Genomic DNA, 17,629 nt, shown 5'->3' with positions numbered 1-17,629 from the left:
GCCCATGTTAAACAAATGCTAAGTAACAAAAACTATAGGTACTACATGTATAACCTTGCTAAACACCATAACATTTTCGTTTCAGATACTCACATTTGCTCAATCACTAACTAGGGACAGCATCTACTTCCTGGACTGAGATAGGAGTCATGGTAATCCTAGCGTCTGAAATTTGTGGCTGTTAGTGTCAAGCTTTGTACACGATATTTTTTCCCCCATTCAGCCCGAACTGAAGAACTCGCCAAAAGGTCGCTGTACTAACCACGCGATTTTAGTACAGTGATCTCCCAGCTGAGCTATTGTGTTTTCTGACAGGGGGACCACCCTCCCTGCCAGAACACACCAGTCAGCGCTCGCCGCCATTGGCTGAGCGCGCTGATCTGATGCCGACCAGCTGCTGGTTTTCCAGCAAGCTCTTTCGACAGAAGCCGACCGAGAGATCAGCTTCTGTTAAACGAGAACCTGTACAAACTGGCAGAATGTCACCCGGTATCTACTGTACTGGCTGACTTCAGCCCGTGTGTACTTGCTGCAGATTTAGTGTTGCAGTCTGATCACTTTGTAAGAGGAGACTTGGAAAATGCTTCTTCCTGTAGCCTTTAATTTTTCAGGGCCAGTTCACACCAGAATGCGGTGTGGGAAACCCACGTCCCACATTTTCCGCACTGCATTCAATACACACTGGAGTTGCGATATGCAGTGGGGGTCAATAGTAAAGTGGATGTAAACCACATTCATGAAATCTGGGCACATACATCTGTAGTGTTTACTTAGCTCCCTCCAAAGCCCTAAGTCCCGTGTCTTTCTGCTGCTCCGTTCCTCTAACAAGCATGAAAACATCTGAGGAGTTCTCCGACACAGGGGATAAAAGCAGCTGGAGATTTGGTCTGGGTGGGTACATTGAGATAGATTGGCAGAGAGCAGGTCTATTACACAGCTCTATGTTTCTTCCTTCCTCTGCCCCATGTGGAAGGGGGGGGTGGGTGTGCCTTTCCTCCAATCAGCTGTCATACAAGCCTCCACACCCACTGCTGGAACAGGAAGTTAAAATTATAACATGATTTTCATTTTCTAAACTGTGTATAATGCTGAAGACAGCAGATATACAAATAATTAGGGAGGGAGAGTTGTTTCATTTCTGTGTATCATCTGAGGCTATTCACTTCACTGGGTATATGTGAGGGTTTACAGCCACTAAGTGAATGACACCTCAAATGCAGGTTGCAAACACTGTTTGCTGCACCAGATTTCAGTTCAGAAGTACCATGGAATGCAGTTGCAGGGAGTTTCCAAAAGTAGTGCATGCACTACATTTCATATGGTGCGATTTCAGTCCTTTAAAGAAAATGGCCTGAAATCACACTGCACGTGGATCGATTCCTAGTGTGAACCAGCCCTTTGGCTGGGCAAGTTGATTTGACGGGAGCTCAACGATTGCTTGTAATATTGAAATGGTACAGACGTTTTTAAAATATACTGTTGCTGAATATAGTGACCTGTCAGAAACTTAGTCTTGTAGATTTACCCAATTTTTAACTGGTCCACTTTAAAAATGGCAGATTAGTCAAAATCGGTAAAGTATTACAGTGATTGGACTATTTTTTTTTTTTACTTACACAGTTGGGATGTATTCTCCAGGGAATGCATTGGTGGTGTAACTGATGAGCAAACAAGTCTTACCAACCGCTCTGTAAAAGAATAGAAGATAACTCAAATGCTTTATTCCAATATTAATGTAATGTAAACAAAGAACTACTGAATATCGCCAGAAAGCCTCTACCTGGTTGACTGTTACTTAAAGCGGAGTTCCAGCCTAATCACACACTCACCTGTCCCACGGTCCAGCGATGCGCCGTCTTCTCCCTCTCTGCGGCATCACTGATGTGGGCACCCGGCTGTGACAGTTTGCGGCTTCACAGCCGGGTACGCACTGCGCATGCGCGAGTTGCGCTATGCGTCGTGATTGGCCGGCAATCCCAGAAGATTGCAGGGAGGGAGGAGAATTTCCGCTCAGGGCGCCGCAGCGCTCCAAGCGGAAGTAGGAGCGGGTACCTGTCAAAACTAGGTACCCGCTCCCCCCCAAAAATGACATGCCAAATGTGGCATGTCAGGGGGTTAGGACTATTTAAAGCGGAAGTTCCACTTTTGGGTGGAACTCCGCTTTAAGAACTATTTTTCTGTATTTGCAGAGACTTAAAAAGGGATAAACACCAGAAATGTGCACGTTTTACAGAGATGGAATGCATAGGTTTTTTGGTTTATTTTGTCTTGACATTTGATTTAAGGAATACAATATCTATCTCTATATCTATATCTCACTACAGGATCCATCCAGCCAGCTTACATCTGAACCCAATGCATCAAACGTGGGGGAAGAAATATGAGCATAAAATTGGAGCCGCTGTCCAAAGAAGCCCATCTACCCTGTTTCCCTGAAAATAAGCCCTACCCCGAAAATAAGACCTAGCATGATTTTCAGGGATGGCTGCAATATAAGCCCTACCCCGAAAATAAGCCCTAGTGAAATCCTTGATCTCAGCCCCTCCCTCTGCAGTATTCGGAGAGGGAAAGTAGAGCTCCGGAGGGTCACATGAGGGCCCAGCGGCGCTGTAAAGAAGGTGTTTTCCACAATAAAGTTACAAAAAGGAGACTCCCTGCACATTAAATAATCTTTTTACAAAATCGATTACATCATTTTACAATGACTTTATCCAATTTACAATGACTTTATCCAAAGGTTTATTTTTGGGATTACAGATTGTCATAATGCTGACGGAGAGAGAGGGGGAGAGAACTTTTTTTTAACATTCTATTGTTTTATTCCAGGTTTTTAGAACATAGCGAGGGCTAAATGACACATCACAAGCACTGTGCTGTCTAGCATGCTTTAAAGCATCAGGATATTTATTTTAGGGTTACAATCACTTTAAGATCGTCATTGTACATACCGTAAATAAGACATCCCCTGAAAATAAGCCCTAGCATGTTTTTTGCAGCAAAAATTAATATAAGACCCGGTCTTATTTTCGGGGAAACACGGTAATCTAATCGTCTAATTATTATCCCATTGAATAAAAGGTGAAAATTAAAGCAACACCTGAAATTCTGCTTATATTTTTATTCTACACTTTGACGCCATTAAGACTAGGGATCGACCAATATCGGTTTTTCGTTGCAGATACTTGATATTTTGGCCATCGCATATTGGTATCGGCCGATATTTTGTACATTCTATGTCAGGGTCCGAGACTAGTCTTCTCCTCCAACCATTAGGTGGTGATGCTCATGTAAGGGTAAAATGTCACATAGCATAATTCCGTTTACAAATGTTATTGAATATGCCACTCACATCGGTATCTCTCACCCATTTGCCGTGATACCCGGGTGATACTGCTCCATTCGGCATCCACTCAATACTGCTCTCTCACCCGCTCCATCGACCACCCACCCGATACAGATCCGTCTCTCACCCACTTGCCATAAGTGACACCCGGGTGATACCGCTCCGTCTGGCATACGATCTCACGTGACCACGCGCATAATTCCCAAAAGGGCTAAACCTAGCCAACCAGGTAAACCAGGAGCTCAACCAGGAACTGGAATTCACCACCAGAAAAAAATACCCTCAAGAGGCAGGACAAGAGGCAGGAGCCTCTGCAGCGGCAGACCACAAAACTTTGCGGCCGAAGGCAGCATCCGCAGATGCGAGTACATCCACCTTGTAAAACTTTGTGAATGTATGCACAGGTGACCATGTGGCCGCCTTGCACACCTGGACCACTGACGACGGAAGGCCCAGGAGGCTCCAACACCCTTGTAGAATGCACCTTAAAAGAGAAAAGGAGGATCCTGGCCCTTAATGGAATAGGCCTGCACCACCGTCTGCAGACGATCCGGGGACAGGCGCAAGTTGGAAGGGAAGAAGGGCAAGAACAGAAACTCGATCTTGTACCCAGACCTAATCAACTTGTGGACCCATTTGTTTTGAATGAAAGATCCACGGGTTTGGAAAGAAACAAAAAACGTCCCCCCATCCCAGATACGCATGAGGGCACCCCTTCAGGTGGTGACACATGCTCCAGGGACTCCATGCTTAGCCCGGAGGCCGTCTGCAATGTGTGAAAAAATTGCAATTTAAAAAAAAAAAAAAAAAAAAAAAAAAAAACACTCCTCACCGCTGAAGCGTTAGTACCAGCGGAGCTGCTATATCAGAAAGAGGGAGCTGTACACTGGCAGGGACTCACCACCACTGATTTAGGGAACGATGCAGAGCACAAAGCTGCTTGGCATGCGGCGAACAGAGAAGGAGCACTGCCACTACAGGCCCAATGGGAAACTGCGAAGACCTGGCCGCCGGACTACACAAACATGGCCAAAGCCCTTAAAACAGCCATCCACAGCAAAATGGCGGCGCGGCACCCAGGACCCCCAAAGGCCCTCCAGGTACCTGCAGTCCGCTAGGAGGGGGGCTTTAACAGGGACCCTCACCCCGATATTCCCATATAAAAAGATTCCTATGAGACGCCACCAACGCGCTCCCTCCCCAACACCGCACGAGCCCGTACCCGAAAGTAGCTAGGCCACCCCGGGGATGGGGGACTAAGCCGGAGGTAGATGAGGGTAACATGGGCAGGGGGAAGCCCGCTAGTGAGGTGGGGGTGGGTGGCGGGAACACCAGGCAGGAAGGAAGGACACAGGGGCGATGTCGCGGCCAACCTAGCGTGGAGCTAAAGTTTGGTCGCACTCGATGACCAGACTGGGAAGACCGTAAGGATCTAGGATATCCAGTGCGTCGAAAAAAGAAAAAAAAATGAAATTCAAAAAAAGGAAAAAATGCCAGGACCAGAGATCCCAGCAAGCTAGGGGACTGCAGACCACAAACCCCTCCCACTGACCCATGGGGGCAATCACTTCTGCATCTTAGGTACAAAACTAGAAAAAACAATGTGATTATATTGAATGTTTTTCAGCACAATTGTCACTAATTTTTTGCAATTTTCTTCACTTTATAGAGTATGGTGATTTTTTCCTTGATAAAGGCTATTGTATAAATGCCAAAACGCGTCGGAACCCCAGTTTCCACAACCGGGAATCACCACTCCAAGTCATAAGTACAATAGTTCACAATGTAGATTGTATTATTTATGTATAGTACTTATATGATCATGCATTAAACTTGCATTCATTTTTTGCTCTTTGTTTGATGTATTTTATCAATAAACCTACATTTTATTTATAAAATTTGCCTACAAAATCCCCCCTTTCTTTTTGGCTTGAGGAACTAAACCCCTTCCTTTGCAGCAAGGAACAAGTTCATTACTCCTGACTAGGCAAAAAAAAAAAAAAACTGAAGTCCTATAGCAGGAAGTATACCCCCTAGGACTGCCATAGGGGTGTAGTCAAATTTGTTTCCAGCTACTCCTATGGAGAGCAGAAATACCCAAGGGTCAAAGAAGATATGGGAGCTGTGTCCGTCAATGAACGAAAGAGAAATACTGATTTTAACTTGTAAGCAACAAGTATCAAGGCTTAGTCTTTAAGAGGTTAAACTGCCCTCACAGACGGAAGTTCATTCCTTTCATCTAAAAAGAGAACAAAAAAATGATACATTGTAAAGCATTGTGTTTATAGCTATCTAGCAGCCTAAGGCCCCGTTCACACTGGGGCGATCCGACTTCCCGGGGCGACCTCACAGGTCACGGCGTGCTGCTCGCACCGCGACCTCAGAGCGGCCGGCACGGACTTCATAACATTGAAGTCAATGCAGGTCGCCCCAAAGAAGCTCTGGACCCTTTTTCTAAGTCAGAGCGACTTGTGTCGCTCCTATTAGAACGGGTCCACAGCTTCTCTATGCCAGGCGACCTACGGCAACCTGTCAGGCGACCAGGCGAGTGTGACCACCAGTGTGAACGGGGGCTTAATGTTAACAATTGCCGGAGGTTTGTTTTTTTTCCTCCTCCTTTTGACAGCTGTGAATGAGCAGAGAACAGCTCTGTAAGAATCGAGGACATGCTCTATGATCGTGAGAGGGGGTGAATCGAGATCACAATTTTTAACGATTAATCGTGCAGCTTTACTAAATATATATATTTATTATAGAGGGGGGGGGGATAGTACAACTACTTTTTTTTTTAAATCATGTATGGTCATGTGATCTAGCAGCTCTGACTCCCCTGTGTAATGGAAGCACTCAATGGTTGTTCATTCTCAGCACTGTCACCCGACTCTCATTGCCCCTTCATTGTGAGTGCTTCCCCCTCTCCCCTGCAGCAGCCAATCTCTGACACCGAGAAGCCGAAGCTGCTGGATCACATGATCCTTTTGAAAATTGGTATTTACACTGCTTTTTTTTTTTTTAAACAGGCCGTGCAAAATTAATGAGGAGGAGGAGGGGGGCAGCATTTTAAATTATTAGCTTTATCTTGCACTTTAGCCACCTACAAAAAAACCTTAAAAGTGATGGCTTTTTATTTTAATGGTCATATGCACAAAAAAGGACTATTGACTTCAGATAAAGTAGACACGATTATACAAAATTTAAGAGAAGCTCAATTCATCTAGAATTTACTTTCAGTAGAATGCAAGTAAATCATTAATCAGCAGACAGGACTAACCATTGTCAGCATGCAGGGAAAAAAAAAAACCCAACTAGACAAACAATTAATGAATATAGAAACTTGCTTCCGTATTCAAAATTCCTTAGGATTAAAGTCAGCCCCAATAAGGTAACTAAGTTGAGGGAAGTGAGAGACTGGTCACTTAAACAAAAACAAGTTGGGGTTTGGGCCAATTAGAACAATGGTATCATGGTCATGCTGGAGGCTGATTGGAAACGCTTTCCTTATCAACGGTGTTTCCTCTAATATGGCAGTGCAGCCCCCGTTAGCAAGCAGCATACATTCCACATTAACAAATATGCTACCAAAATTAGTGTGTGCAGTAAATTGTCTCCAGCGTTGATCCCGTTTCTTCTTGCCGGAAGCTGCCATTTTGCTGAAGCCCTGAGCAGCAGTAAATCTCTGAGCTGTCAGCAGATTGGCCTCTAGTGGCTCAGATTTTATTCAAAAAATAGAGAACAACTGAGCATGTGCAGAGCAGGGTGAGAGCAAATTACTGGATTTTAAACAGTTTAGACACTTATTTTTAGGGCTTGTTCACTCTTGACTAAATTTCTAAAGCTTCGACTACATTCACACCTGAGCGTATCATTTTCAGGCTTTTTTGGGCATTTTTTGCAGGTGTTTGGAGGCCGGTATTGACATCTGACCAAAAACACTTGTAATCTGCCAAAAAAGCAGCTTGTACTTTTTTGAACTTCAGGCAACAAAACGCTCATACGTGAACAGGGGCCATTGCAATTAACGGGATTTTGCTTGTTGGGCGTTTTGGAACTTCAGAAAGGAGTGTTTTACCAGCTGAAATTCTCAGGTGTGAGAGCCTTCAAACACTTCTATAGGAGTTTATATGGCGTTCGTATGGGCAGCAGACTGGCATCAATAAGCTTTACTATGGGGCATTTTACAAGGGTTAAAAAAACACTCCCTAAAGCCCCCATGCGTGGTTTTGAAACGTTTAAGAGTTGGCATGTTAAAACTTCTCCACAATGGAAAGGGACAGAAAAACTCACTCTAATGCCCCGCAAAGGCCTACCAGAGCATTCGCAAAGCTTTACCACATAATTGAATGGGAGGCGTTGAAGGGCTTCAAACGCCTCCTGACTCAACATGAAGCTTACATTTTAAAACAAAGCTAACGCTTCATGTTTTTGTAATGTGAACAGCACTGTGTGCCGTCTACTGTATCATGTGCATAGGCGTTTGAGGGGTGTTTAACACCTCAATTGCCTGCTTTTAATGCCAGTATGAACTTAGCCTTAATGTTTTACATAGCTATACCTGCAAAAGAGGTCAACATGAAGCGATCTAGCAAGACTTCATTTTCTGCTTAAAGTTATACTTTTAAAGTAGTACTCAGCAGAGGGAATGAATATCCGTTCATCTTCTCTGTATCTAACAAACAATATTTTCATGACTTCCAGTTTCAGAGCGGTCACTTCTCGAATACTGTAGCCAAGAATGCACCAATCAAGTACAATCTGAGCTTTTTTAGCTGCAGTGGAAGGCAGGAGACGATGAGGGTCTAAGAGCCCTGATGTCACCATAAGGAGTGCCTGTCATCTGCCCATGCTACATTTTTATTTTTTTGTTAAACGCAAAAGACTCGCCTGCGCTCAAAAGTGATGTGATGGCAGTGGATATTGCCTAGGATCGTTCAGGCTCTGGGTAAATGCATAGACCTTGCTGCCCTCCATGGGTCAGGGAACACAGTAAAGGAAATATACTCAAACAAATCAGTCATAAAAGCATTTTAAAATCCACAATGGACACAAAGCCACTAGGTCACCGGGACCATGTCCAGCAAGCCTGGGGACCTTCCAGGCGGCTGATGCATTTCGAGGGGAGATCCCCTCTTAGAGCCATCTGAGGAAGAGGGGGGGGGGGGATCTCCCCTCGAATCGCGTCAGCCATCTGAAAGGTACCCAGGTGTGCTGGACACGGTCCCGGTGACCTAGTTGCTTTGTGTCCATTGTGGATTTTGAAATGCTTTTATGACTGATGTTTGGGAGTAGATTTCCTTTAATTTTATACTAATAAATCGCACTTGGGTAATGCGCAAGGTTGGTGCGCCCTCTTCGTGTTTTTTTACCACATTTGCTTGTTAGCCTACTTGTGATAGCTATAAGGCTACATGTACGCTAGCTGACTGAGGCTAAACGTGAATCGCTGCAAAAACGCAATCAAAAGGTTCCTATCCTGAAAGCGAATCCATGAACTACCACAGCGCTCAGAATCAGGGGGTGTGGGGGTTGGTCATTTCATAACATTACATCCCGAATATGGTTGTAAAATGTTATGAAAGGTGAACTTCTCTATTAAAGTGGTTGAAGGTAAAATACCTTGTGCCTTTACATTCATTCTACGCATGATGGTAAACATAGGATTTCTGTACTCCCCATAAAATCCTTTTCTTGTCCCATTGACAGAGACAGCTCCATATTCTTCACCAAAAGGTTATGCTGCCCTCTACAGGAGTAGGACTAGGCAGACAACACAAAAGCTTGGCTACGCCCCATGGGCCGTCCTCGGCTGGCATAATCCCCCTCTCTGCTTAAATACACTCAGTTTTATAACACAGTAACCGAAGCATAAAAACTCCTTAGAGAGGCGGGTGCTGTGTGTCAATGAACTCAGAGAAAAGCATTTTACGGCATACAAAAATCCTTTTTTCTCTTCCATTCATTGACAGACAGCTCCATATTCTTCACCATAAGGATGCCCCAAAGCAGTGCCAAACATGTCACCATAAGGAGTGCCTGTCACCTGCCCATGCTACATGGGATGGGAATAACAAACCCAAGGCTAAACACAAGCCAATCCAGGAAATAGTATCTCATCTAGAACAGGAGCCCAACCTGAAATACACCCTCAAGAGGGAAAAACAAACCCTCTAAATCGCAGCCTGCAAAATTTTGCGGCCAAAGGAGGCATCCGCAGATACCAAAACATCCACTCCGTAAAACTTTGAAAAAGTACGCACCAACGACCAAGTGCACACCTGCGCCACTGATGCCCGATGACATGAGGCCCAAGAAGCATTAAGTGCCCGAGTAGAATGTGCCATCCTAGGAAAAGGGGGAAACCCGACACTTAAGCGAATAAACCTGGGTCACCGTCTGTCTGATCCATCTGGAAATGGCAGCAGAGGAAGCCCCTTCTGCGGCCTATCCGTAATCACAAAGAGCGAGTCTATCCTCCGAAAGGACTCAGTAGTTGCCAAATAGACCTGGCTACCCCCCCCCCCCCCCCAGCGTCCACTAAGACTGATGCCCCACAGTGCCATAGCAGCTAAACCTGCCAGGAACCCTGTTCTCCCCAAGAAAGCTTTGGGCACTGGAGGAGCGCGATCCGCGAGAAACCCACGACCAGCCCAGGGAGTGGAGAGAAGATTGTCCCGGGGTACAAAGGCAGCTTCAGCTGCCGCAATTGGGGTCACCCCATCCAAGCTCTAGCTAGTAGGCTGAAAAGCCATGGCCTAAATTTTTGGCCTGCCCGACCGAGTGGTACTTGGACCCACAGATTACCAGGCCATCCGCCCCCCCCCCCCCCCCCCCCAGGCTCACCAGCTTTCCCAAGGGGATCCAAAGAACATCCACACCATAGCAGCCTCCCCAAGGGCTACAGGGAGACAGCGGGCTCCACCCCAGGAAGTAGCCGAGTACCCACGCCCCCCACTGCATCCAGGGGAGAGAAGGGGGCCCTTACTTACTGATCCAGCGAAGCTTGCAGGAAACACTCAAGACAGGAACCTCCTCACCACCGCCTAAAAACGATAAAGGCTTTATCCAGCTTCCAGTTAATCAGTGGCTCTGCATTAGCCAGGTACCTACCTGCCAATAGTCCGGTAACCCCCCCACAACTACTTTTTTCCAGGACAATGGCTGGAGAAACCAATATTAGGCTAGTATCAAAGTGGTTTTATTGGCAGAATGCATGTTGCAGTACGTATAAAGGGGGACAAAAATTGTAGTGATAGCTATGGCCTGCTTTACGGCACCTTTTACATGAGTGCTCTTGGTTCTGTCCCAGCAGGGGATCCTAGACTAATATGGTTGTCACATGCGACATCTGTCTCTATTCTTATTGGTCTCGCCCCCTGCATATGTTAGACGGAAAGAGGAAAGAGCCAGGCGGTCACGCGATTGCCGGGAGCCCCTCTGACATACGGTTAAGGCAACACTTTTTTTTTCTCAGGAGCACTTGTAATCAGACTACACAGAGGATTATATAAAAGTGGATTAACAACCACTTTAAATAGAGTTAGAGTATTTTTGAACTTTGAAAAACTGGAGCACTTGTCAGGATAGAAAATGGATGGGGTAAAATACCATCAAATTCATGAGGAAAATCTGCTGCCCTCTGCCAGAAAGTTGTCGATGGGAAGGTTTCCCTTCCAACATGACAATGACCCAAGCACACAGCAAAAATTACCACACAATGGTTGAAGGAGAAAAATGTGCATATCCTTGCATGGCCAAGTCAGAGCCCCGGCTTAAACCCCATAAAAAAAAAAAAAAAATTGAAGACTGCAGCCCACTTGAACAGTCCCTATTAAATTTAACTGAACTTGAGCAGTTTTGCAAAGAAGAGTGGGCAAATATTGCAAAGTCTAGATGTGCAAAGTTAGTAGAGACATATTCTAACAGACTAAAGGCTGTAATTAAAGCAAAAGGTGGTTCAACAAAATACTAACATAAGGGGGTGATCCTTTTTCCAACTATAAGTTGCACTAATAAATACAGCTGGATAAATCAAAAACTGTCTTCATTTCAGGCTGCAATGCAACAAAATGTGATTTTAAAGAGGGCAATTATTTTTTATACCCACTGTAGGTGGGTAAACATGTTAACATGTGCAAGATGCAAAACCAGCATTTGAACAAATTCATATATTTTTTACTCTCTGTACTGCTAGAATATTTTACTAATTGTTTTTCCAGGAGCAATAAACCTAGAAAAACCACTTCTACAGCTTTTTTTCATAGTACTAGCTCAGGAATGGGCAAACTACGGCCCGGCGGACCATTTAATCCGGCCCGCGGAGCGCTAGCTAACAGTGGAGGCCGGTCCTAGGCTTCAGCAAAGGGTGGACCCGGGGCGCAGAGCAGTGCGCCCCGAGCCCACCCATTGTGTGGCAATAGCGAATGAAAATTCGCTATTGTAACACGGATCCTCCTCCTGGCCAATCAGGAAGCGGGTCTAATACCCGCTTCCTGATTGGCCGCAATGCAAACCCCATGCCATTGGCCGAGGAGGCGGGAGGACTCGAGGAGACGCCGGGGGACTGAGGAGAAGCTGCCGCGGCTGCAGGTAAGTGCACTGGTCTCGGGGGGGGCACACTGCATTGAAAGGGGGCGCGCCGGTCTCCCTGCATTGAAAGGGGGAACACTATAAAATTACTGAAGGCCCCTTTCACACTTGTGACCTCAAAGTCACGCAATTTTTTTCCCCATCTACTCTTGGTGCGGCCCCCGGGTCCAATATATAAACCCATTGCGGCCCTGGAGTCAAAAAGTTTGACCTCCCCTGTACTAGCTGCTCATTCCCTTAATGTAATCATTTCCTAATCTCCAATATTTAAGATGTCAGGCATAACCTAGCCTAGGAGTTGGAGCCACAGGAACACGGTATAAAATGAATATAAGTGATACACAATACCACTTATAGAACAGAGTCTTTCAGGACAAAAGCAGATAAAGTGAAGAGACTTGCATGTCCTTGGGTCTTTTTCTCCATAAAACATACCTAAGAGGAGAAACCAGCACTTCACATGTAGAGGTTAGCGGCTCACGCTGGGACTGAGGGGCCATTCACAAAAGCCTAAACGTTAAAACACAGGTGCACTGCTGTACGTGGTGTAGGGTTGATAACAGGTGTTAAAACCCATTGCACAGTTTACATTTTTCAGAACTATAAGCACAGAAAATGGCACTTCATCTCTATGCAGGGATATGAGGTTTGCTGTGTTGAAATTAGGGCTGTGCATCTTCACTTACCTCACGATTCGATGCGATTACGATTATTAGGGTCGCGATTCGATACGATTCGATTCCGTGATGCATCACGATTACTATGGGGACCCTTTTCTAAAGGGGGATCTATGGGGACCCTGCTCTAAAGGGGATCTATGGGGACCCTTCTCTAAAGGGGGATCTATGGGGACCCTGCTCTAAAGGAGGATCTATGGGGAGCCTGGGCCTGCCCTAAAGGGGATCCAGGGGAACTGAGCTCTAAAGGGGGAATCTATGGAATAGATCCCCTTTAGTGCAGGCAGGTCTCCCGTAGATCCCCCTTTAGTGCAGGGAAGGGCAGGTCTCCCGTAGATCCCCCTTTAGTGCAGGCCCCCCTTTAGCGCAGGCAGGTCCCCCCATAGATCCCATTCCCCTTTAGAGCAGGCCAGGGTCCCCTACCAATAGAGCAGGCTAGGGTCCCCCTTCCACAGACCCCCCCCCTTAGAGCAGGCCTGGCCTGCTCTAAGGGGATCTATATGGGGACCCTGGTGGTCCTGGCCTGCTCTAGGGGGATCGATGTGGGGAGGACCCCTGGCTTGGTGACTGGTCCCAACCAATAGACCCCCACCCCCCTAAGAGCAGGCCAGGGTCCCAACTCCCAAGCGACCCCCTCCATTATAGATCCCCCATAGAAGAACACTGCAGCAGACCAGGGCCCAGCCCAGTCCCCCCCAGGGTGGATCCTCCATAAAGAACCCTTAAAAACAGGCTAGGTCCCAGGGCCAGAGCAGGTCCCATCCCTTCCTGAGGTGGCCTACTGGCTACTGACCCCCTCCCCCAAAGTTAAACCTTTAAAAACTTCTTCTGTTACTGTACCTTGTGTAAGTTGTGTCTCCCCTCAGTCTCTGGTCCCCTGGTCAGTCCGACTCCGGCCTCTCTCTCTCCACTGGTCCAGCAGTGGGGCCCCCCAGCTGCCTGCAACAACACGGTTCTTCCAGTGACCACCGGAGTCTCAACGCCGCACCAATTCCACAGTCCATCCCCCAGCCAGCAGAGAGATAATCTTACTGGCCAGCAGGACTCGGGAGGCTGAGCGGGACTGTCTGCAGGGGGGAGCGGCGGTCAGCGACTCCGGCCGGCGAGGCAGTGTCAGTGAGCACATGATCATCTCTGGGAGTAAAAAAAAAAAAAAACCAATGATGGCAGGGCAGCGTGGCAGACCCGGCAAGAACCACTCACGGACACCGGTGTCCGTGAGCGGACACCGGTGTCCGTGAGCGGACACCTTGCCGACCCCTGATCCCGGGGCCAGAGAGAGCACCGATAGCTCCGCTCTCCTCTACCTCGCCGCAAGGAGGAGCTCCGTGTTCCACAAGCCCGGCCAGCGGCCCAGCGCCGCCATGTCACTTCTGTCCCCGCCCCCGGAACTGACGTCATTAGTAATCGATTTTCCAAGCACCCCGAATCGATGCAGAATCGCGAAGGGTCGCATCGCGATGCATCGATCTTCCGATTATATTGCGCAGCCCTAGTTGAAATTCTGCATTTTTATGCAGCACACATGTACAGAACAGAGCACACAAAGTAAACCATGTTTAATGCCAGGTACACACAGCAAGTTATTTTCGTTCAACCCAGTGGGCTGAACAAAACAATAAAAAATAAAAAAACACTTTAGGTGGTGTCTACTAACTATGCGACATTAGTAATGCAATTTCAATCTCCCCACTGTGCTGTGTTCCCCCACCAGTGCTCACAGCCATTGGCTGAAAGTGCTGATCGGCTGCTGGTTTTCCAGCATGCTCAATAAACACAAGCCAGTAGTAAGACTGGATTCTGTCAGACAAGGGAAGGACCTGTACACAGGCCAAATGTCGGCTAGTTTCTACTGTACCAGCTGACAGCAGCCAATGTTCAGCCCGTTTACGGGGCTTTAGATGCCTTTTCATTGCACCTGCATTGATCGGTGTGTGAATGAGCTGTCAGAGAAAAATAACCTGATTACGTTGGAGGTTGGAGGCCATTCTCTCCAGAGCCATAATGTCAGAATTTTAATTCTTTCAATGGTGTCTGACGTCTTAGCACAGATTTAAGCCTATTCTAGAATATGGTGAAAAATTAAGCTCCCAACTACAGAATAGCAACTAGATCATTTCAAGCTTCTCTGGGTTACAGACCTTTGCTGCACTCTGCAGGGGCCTGATAAGCGCTGTCACAACCAAGCCATGTACAGGGTGATTCAAAAAAGATAATCAGCACTCGCCAAGTGCTCTTTACCGCTCTCAGATTTTCCAACATGTTAAAAATCTCTGCATGTGATCAGCAATCCTTTCTTTCCCCACAATAAACAGTCCACTTGCCGCAGGTGCACCACATCTAAGCATAGGCAGTTATTGCGTCTAAAACGTCATGGTTTGGGGGGGGGGGGGGGGTGTCATTTATACCAGCCTGCACACTAACATGTGCCTGCGCTGGTGTCCATTGTAAGAACACATTGCACTGCTGCTATACAATTCACCATTTAGCTATTTTTGCTTGCCCCCCTTTATTAAATGGCTTATATGTTGGATATATTTTGGCACAACACAAAGCGATGAGAACGCAACCATATGCAATGCACATCACCGACACAGAGCGTTGATAGGCACTCGTGAGGCTTCAACAATGCAGCTGAAATGCCTGCTTTTGATGCTAGTGTAATATTAGCCTAAGGCAGTGATGGCGAACCTTGGCACCCCAGATGTTTTGGAATTACATTTCCCATGATGCTCAACTACACTGCAGAGTGCATGAGCATCATGGGAAATGTAGTTCCAAAACATCTGGGAAGCCAAGGTTCGACATTTCCCATGATACTCATGCACTCTGCAGTGTAGTTGAGCATCATGGGAAATGTAGTTCCAAAACATCTGGAGTGCCAAGGTTCCCCATCACTGGCCTAAGGCCTCATTCACACTGGTGTTAGAAAGCGTTTGTGGCACCTTTTTGCTGCTTCCAGAACATCTAGCAAAGCGGCCTACAGCGGATAATATGGACAGCGTACAGAGCTGTTTACATTTTAAAAACATGTAGTGTTTGCAGCAAAAAGGAAGCTACATGTTGGGTCTGGAAGGCATTGAAGCTAGTCAACTCTTTCCACTTACGTCTACGGTAAACACGCCTGTAGCAATTACAGTACATTTGACAAGCGTTTATCAAATATCATTGAGGTGGAGCTTTAGCATCTCCCCCCCCCCCCCCAAACACCTTTATTCTTGTCAAGGTAAACGCACTGGAAAACATGCTACAAAAGCCTCACAGGTGCCCCCATGGCATTTACAGCACATTTGAGATGTGTTTAGAAAGGGTTACTAGCTGAGCCGATAACATAGGAATCCAAAAAATGGAAAAGCAACACAGATGAGGCATCTGGAATGTGTTATTTAACACAATGAAATGTGATCGGAGCATTAAGGGGTATCATTGCATCTAAGATTTCACAGCATCTCATACATGAGCCATACCAGTGTGAGAACAATCATACGTATGATACATACAGATGTGAATGAGCCCCACCTGGCACAGTCTATGACCAGCCTGAGGTACTGGAATAAAGGATCTCCAGGCTTCCCCCAGGAGATGAAACATGTCATCTCATCTACTGCCAGTATCTGCCCCCTAGTGTCTGGGGTGGTATACAGAGGGAGATGAAATAGGGCACCTCACCTGCCCCCTAGTGTCTGGGGTGGTATATAGAGGGAGACAATATAGGGCGACTCTCCTGCCTCCTAGTGTCTGGGGTGGTATATAGAGTGAGATGAAATAGGGCACCTCACCTGCCTCCTAGTGTCTGGGGTGGTATATAGAGTGAGATGAAATAGGGCACCTCATCTGCCCCTTAGGGTCTGGGGTGGTATACAGAGGGAGACAATATAGGGCACCTCACCTGCCTCCTAGTGTCTGGGGTGGTATACAGAGTGAGATGAAATAGGGCACCTCACCTGCCCCCTAGTGTCTGGGGTGGTATACAGAGTGAGATGAAATAGGGCACCTCATCTGCCCCTTAGGGTCTGGGGTGGTATATAGAGGGAGACAATATAGGGCGACTCTCCTGCCCCCTAGTGTCTGAGATGATATACAGAGGGAGATGAAATAGGGCACCTCACCTGCCCTCTAGTGTCTGGGGGGGGGGGGGTATATAGAGGGAGATGAAAAAGGGCACCTCACCTGCCCCCTAGTGTCTGGGGTGGTATACAGAGTGAGATGAAATAGGGCGCCTCATCTGCCCCCTAGTGTCTGGGGGTGGTATATAGAGGTAGATGTGATGGCAGAGCCTCTACTCACCCGTCTCCGACCACCACACACTTGATGGCCTGCATGGCTACTCGCCGTCCGGGAAGTAAAAGGGAATACAATAAAAAATAAAGGCCCGAGGCGGCGCAGAGGAGCCCTGGACAGGCTACGAGGGTCCCCCCGCTGAGGTGTGCCCCGGTCCGGTGACGCCGGCTGTCCCTGAACAAACGTGTGAGAAGAGAAGCGTCAGAATGCGGCCACCACCCAGAGCCTGACCATCAAACACCTCAACAAGATACAGGAAGCGCTGTGCCCGCGTCACTACCGGCCTCGCCTTGAAACGCCGCGGGAGCGCGCTGGGTGCGCCCAGGCGACCGTGGCCGCGCTCGGGGGGTTGACGTCATAGGGGAAAGCGCGGGCAAGAGGCGTGCTGGTGTGTGTTGTGTTTCTCGGCTGGGGGAATCCGTCCCCTCAGGGGGGAAATCTGCTCCCTTCCTCATCACATACCGTTCATAATAAACCTCCTCCTCTCCGGGGACATGATAATGAGAGACCTGGCTACAATGTATTAGTGTGGAGGGTGACTTCCTGGGGGACATATAGAGAATAATACTGGGGACAGGGGGAGCTTCGGGCACTGTACTAAAAACAGGGATACAAGTGTGGAATTATCAGCGGATAAGCCAGAAATAAAATGTATGACTGGTCGTAAATGAAAGCTGAAGAGGAACTCCTTTCCCACACTGTACAAAACGTGCTGGGTGTGCGATCTGTTATGGGTAGCCATATA

The 17,629-nt window shown here is 47.2% G+C and overlaps 1 protein-coding gene across 2 annotated transcripts in view; it reads right to left on the bottom strand.

The window, feature by feature from the left end:
- The window catches only part of LOC309557858 (ras-related C3 botulinum toxin substrate 1), a 33,039-nt gene extending 15,858 nt beyond the window's left edge, over positions 1-17,181 (bottom strand). The window contains exons 1-2 of one of the 2 annotated variants that reach the window (XM_082260652.1): positions 16,891-17,181; positions 1,617-1,688 (exon numbers count right to left, since the gene is read on the bottom strand). In XM_082260652.1, coding sequence (XP_082116778.1) covers positions 1,617-1,688; positions 16,891-16,925 — 107 coding nt within the window. In that variant the 5' untranslated portion in view covers positions 16,926-17,181. The remainder of the gene's footprint in view (positions 1-1,616; positions 1,689-16,890) is intronic. The other variant, XM_082260653.1, reaches the window with a different exon arrangement.
- Positions 17,182-17,629: the final 448 nt, after the last annotated feature.

This window comes from Pelophylax lessonae (genome assembly GCF_965119305.1).
Source record: "Pelophylax lessonae genome assembly, chromosome: 6".
NCBI classification, from domain to species: Eukaryota; Metazoa; Chordata; class Amphibia; order Anura; family Ranidae; genus Pelophylax; species Pelophylax lessonae.
Note: the sequence above shows the minus strand (reverse complement) of the source record. Positions and strands in the feature narration are given on the sequence as shown.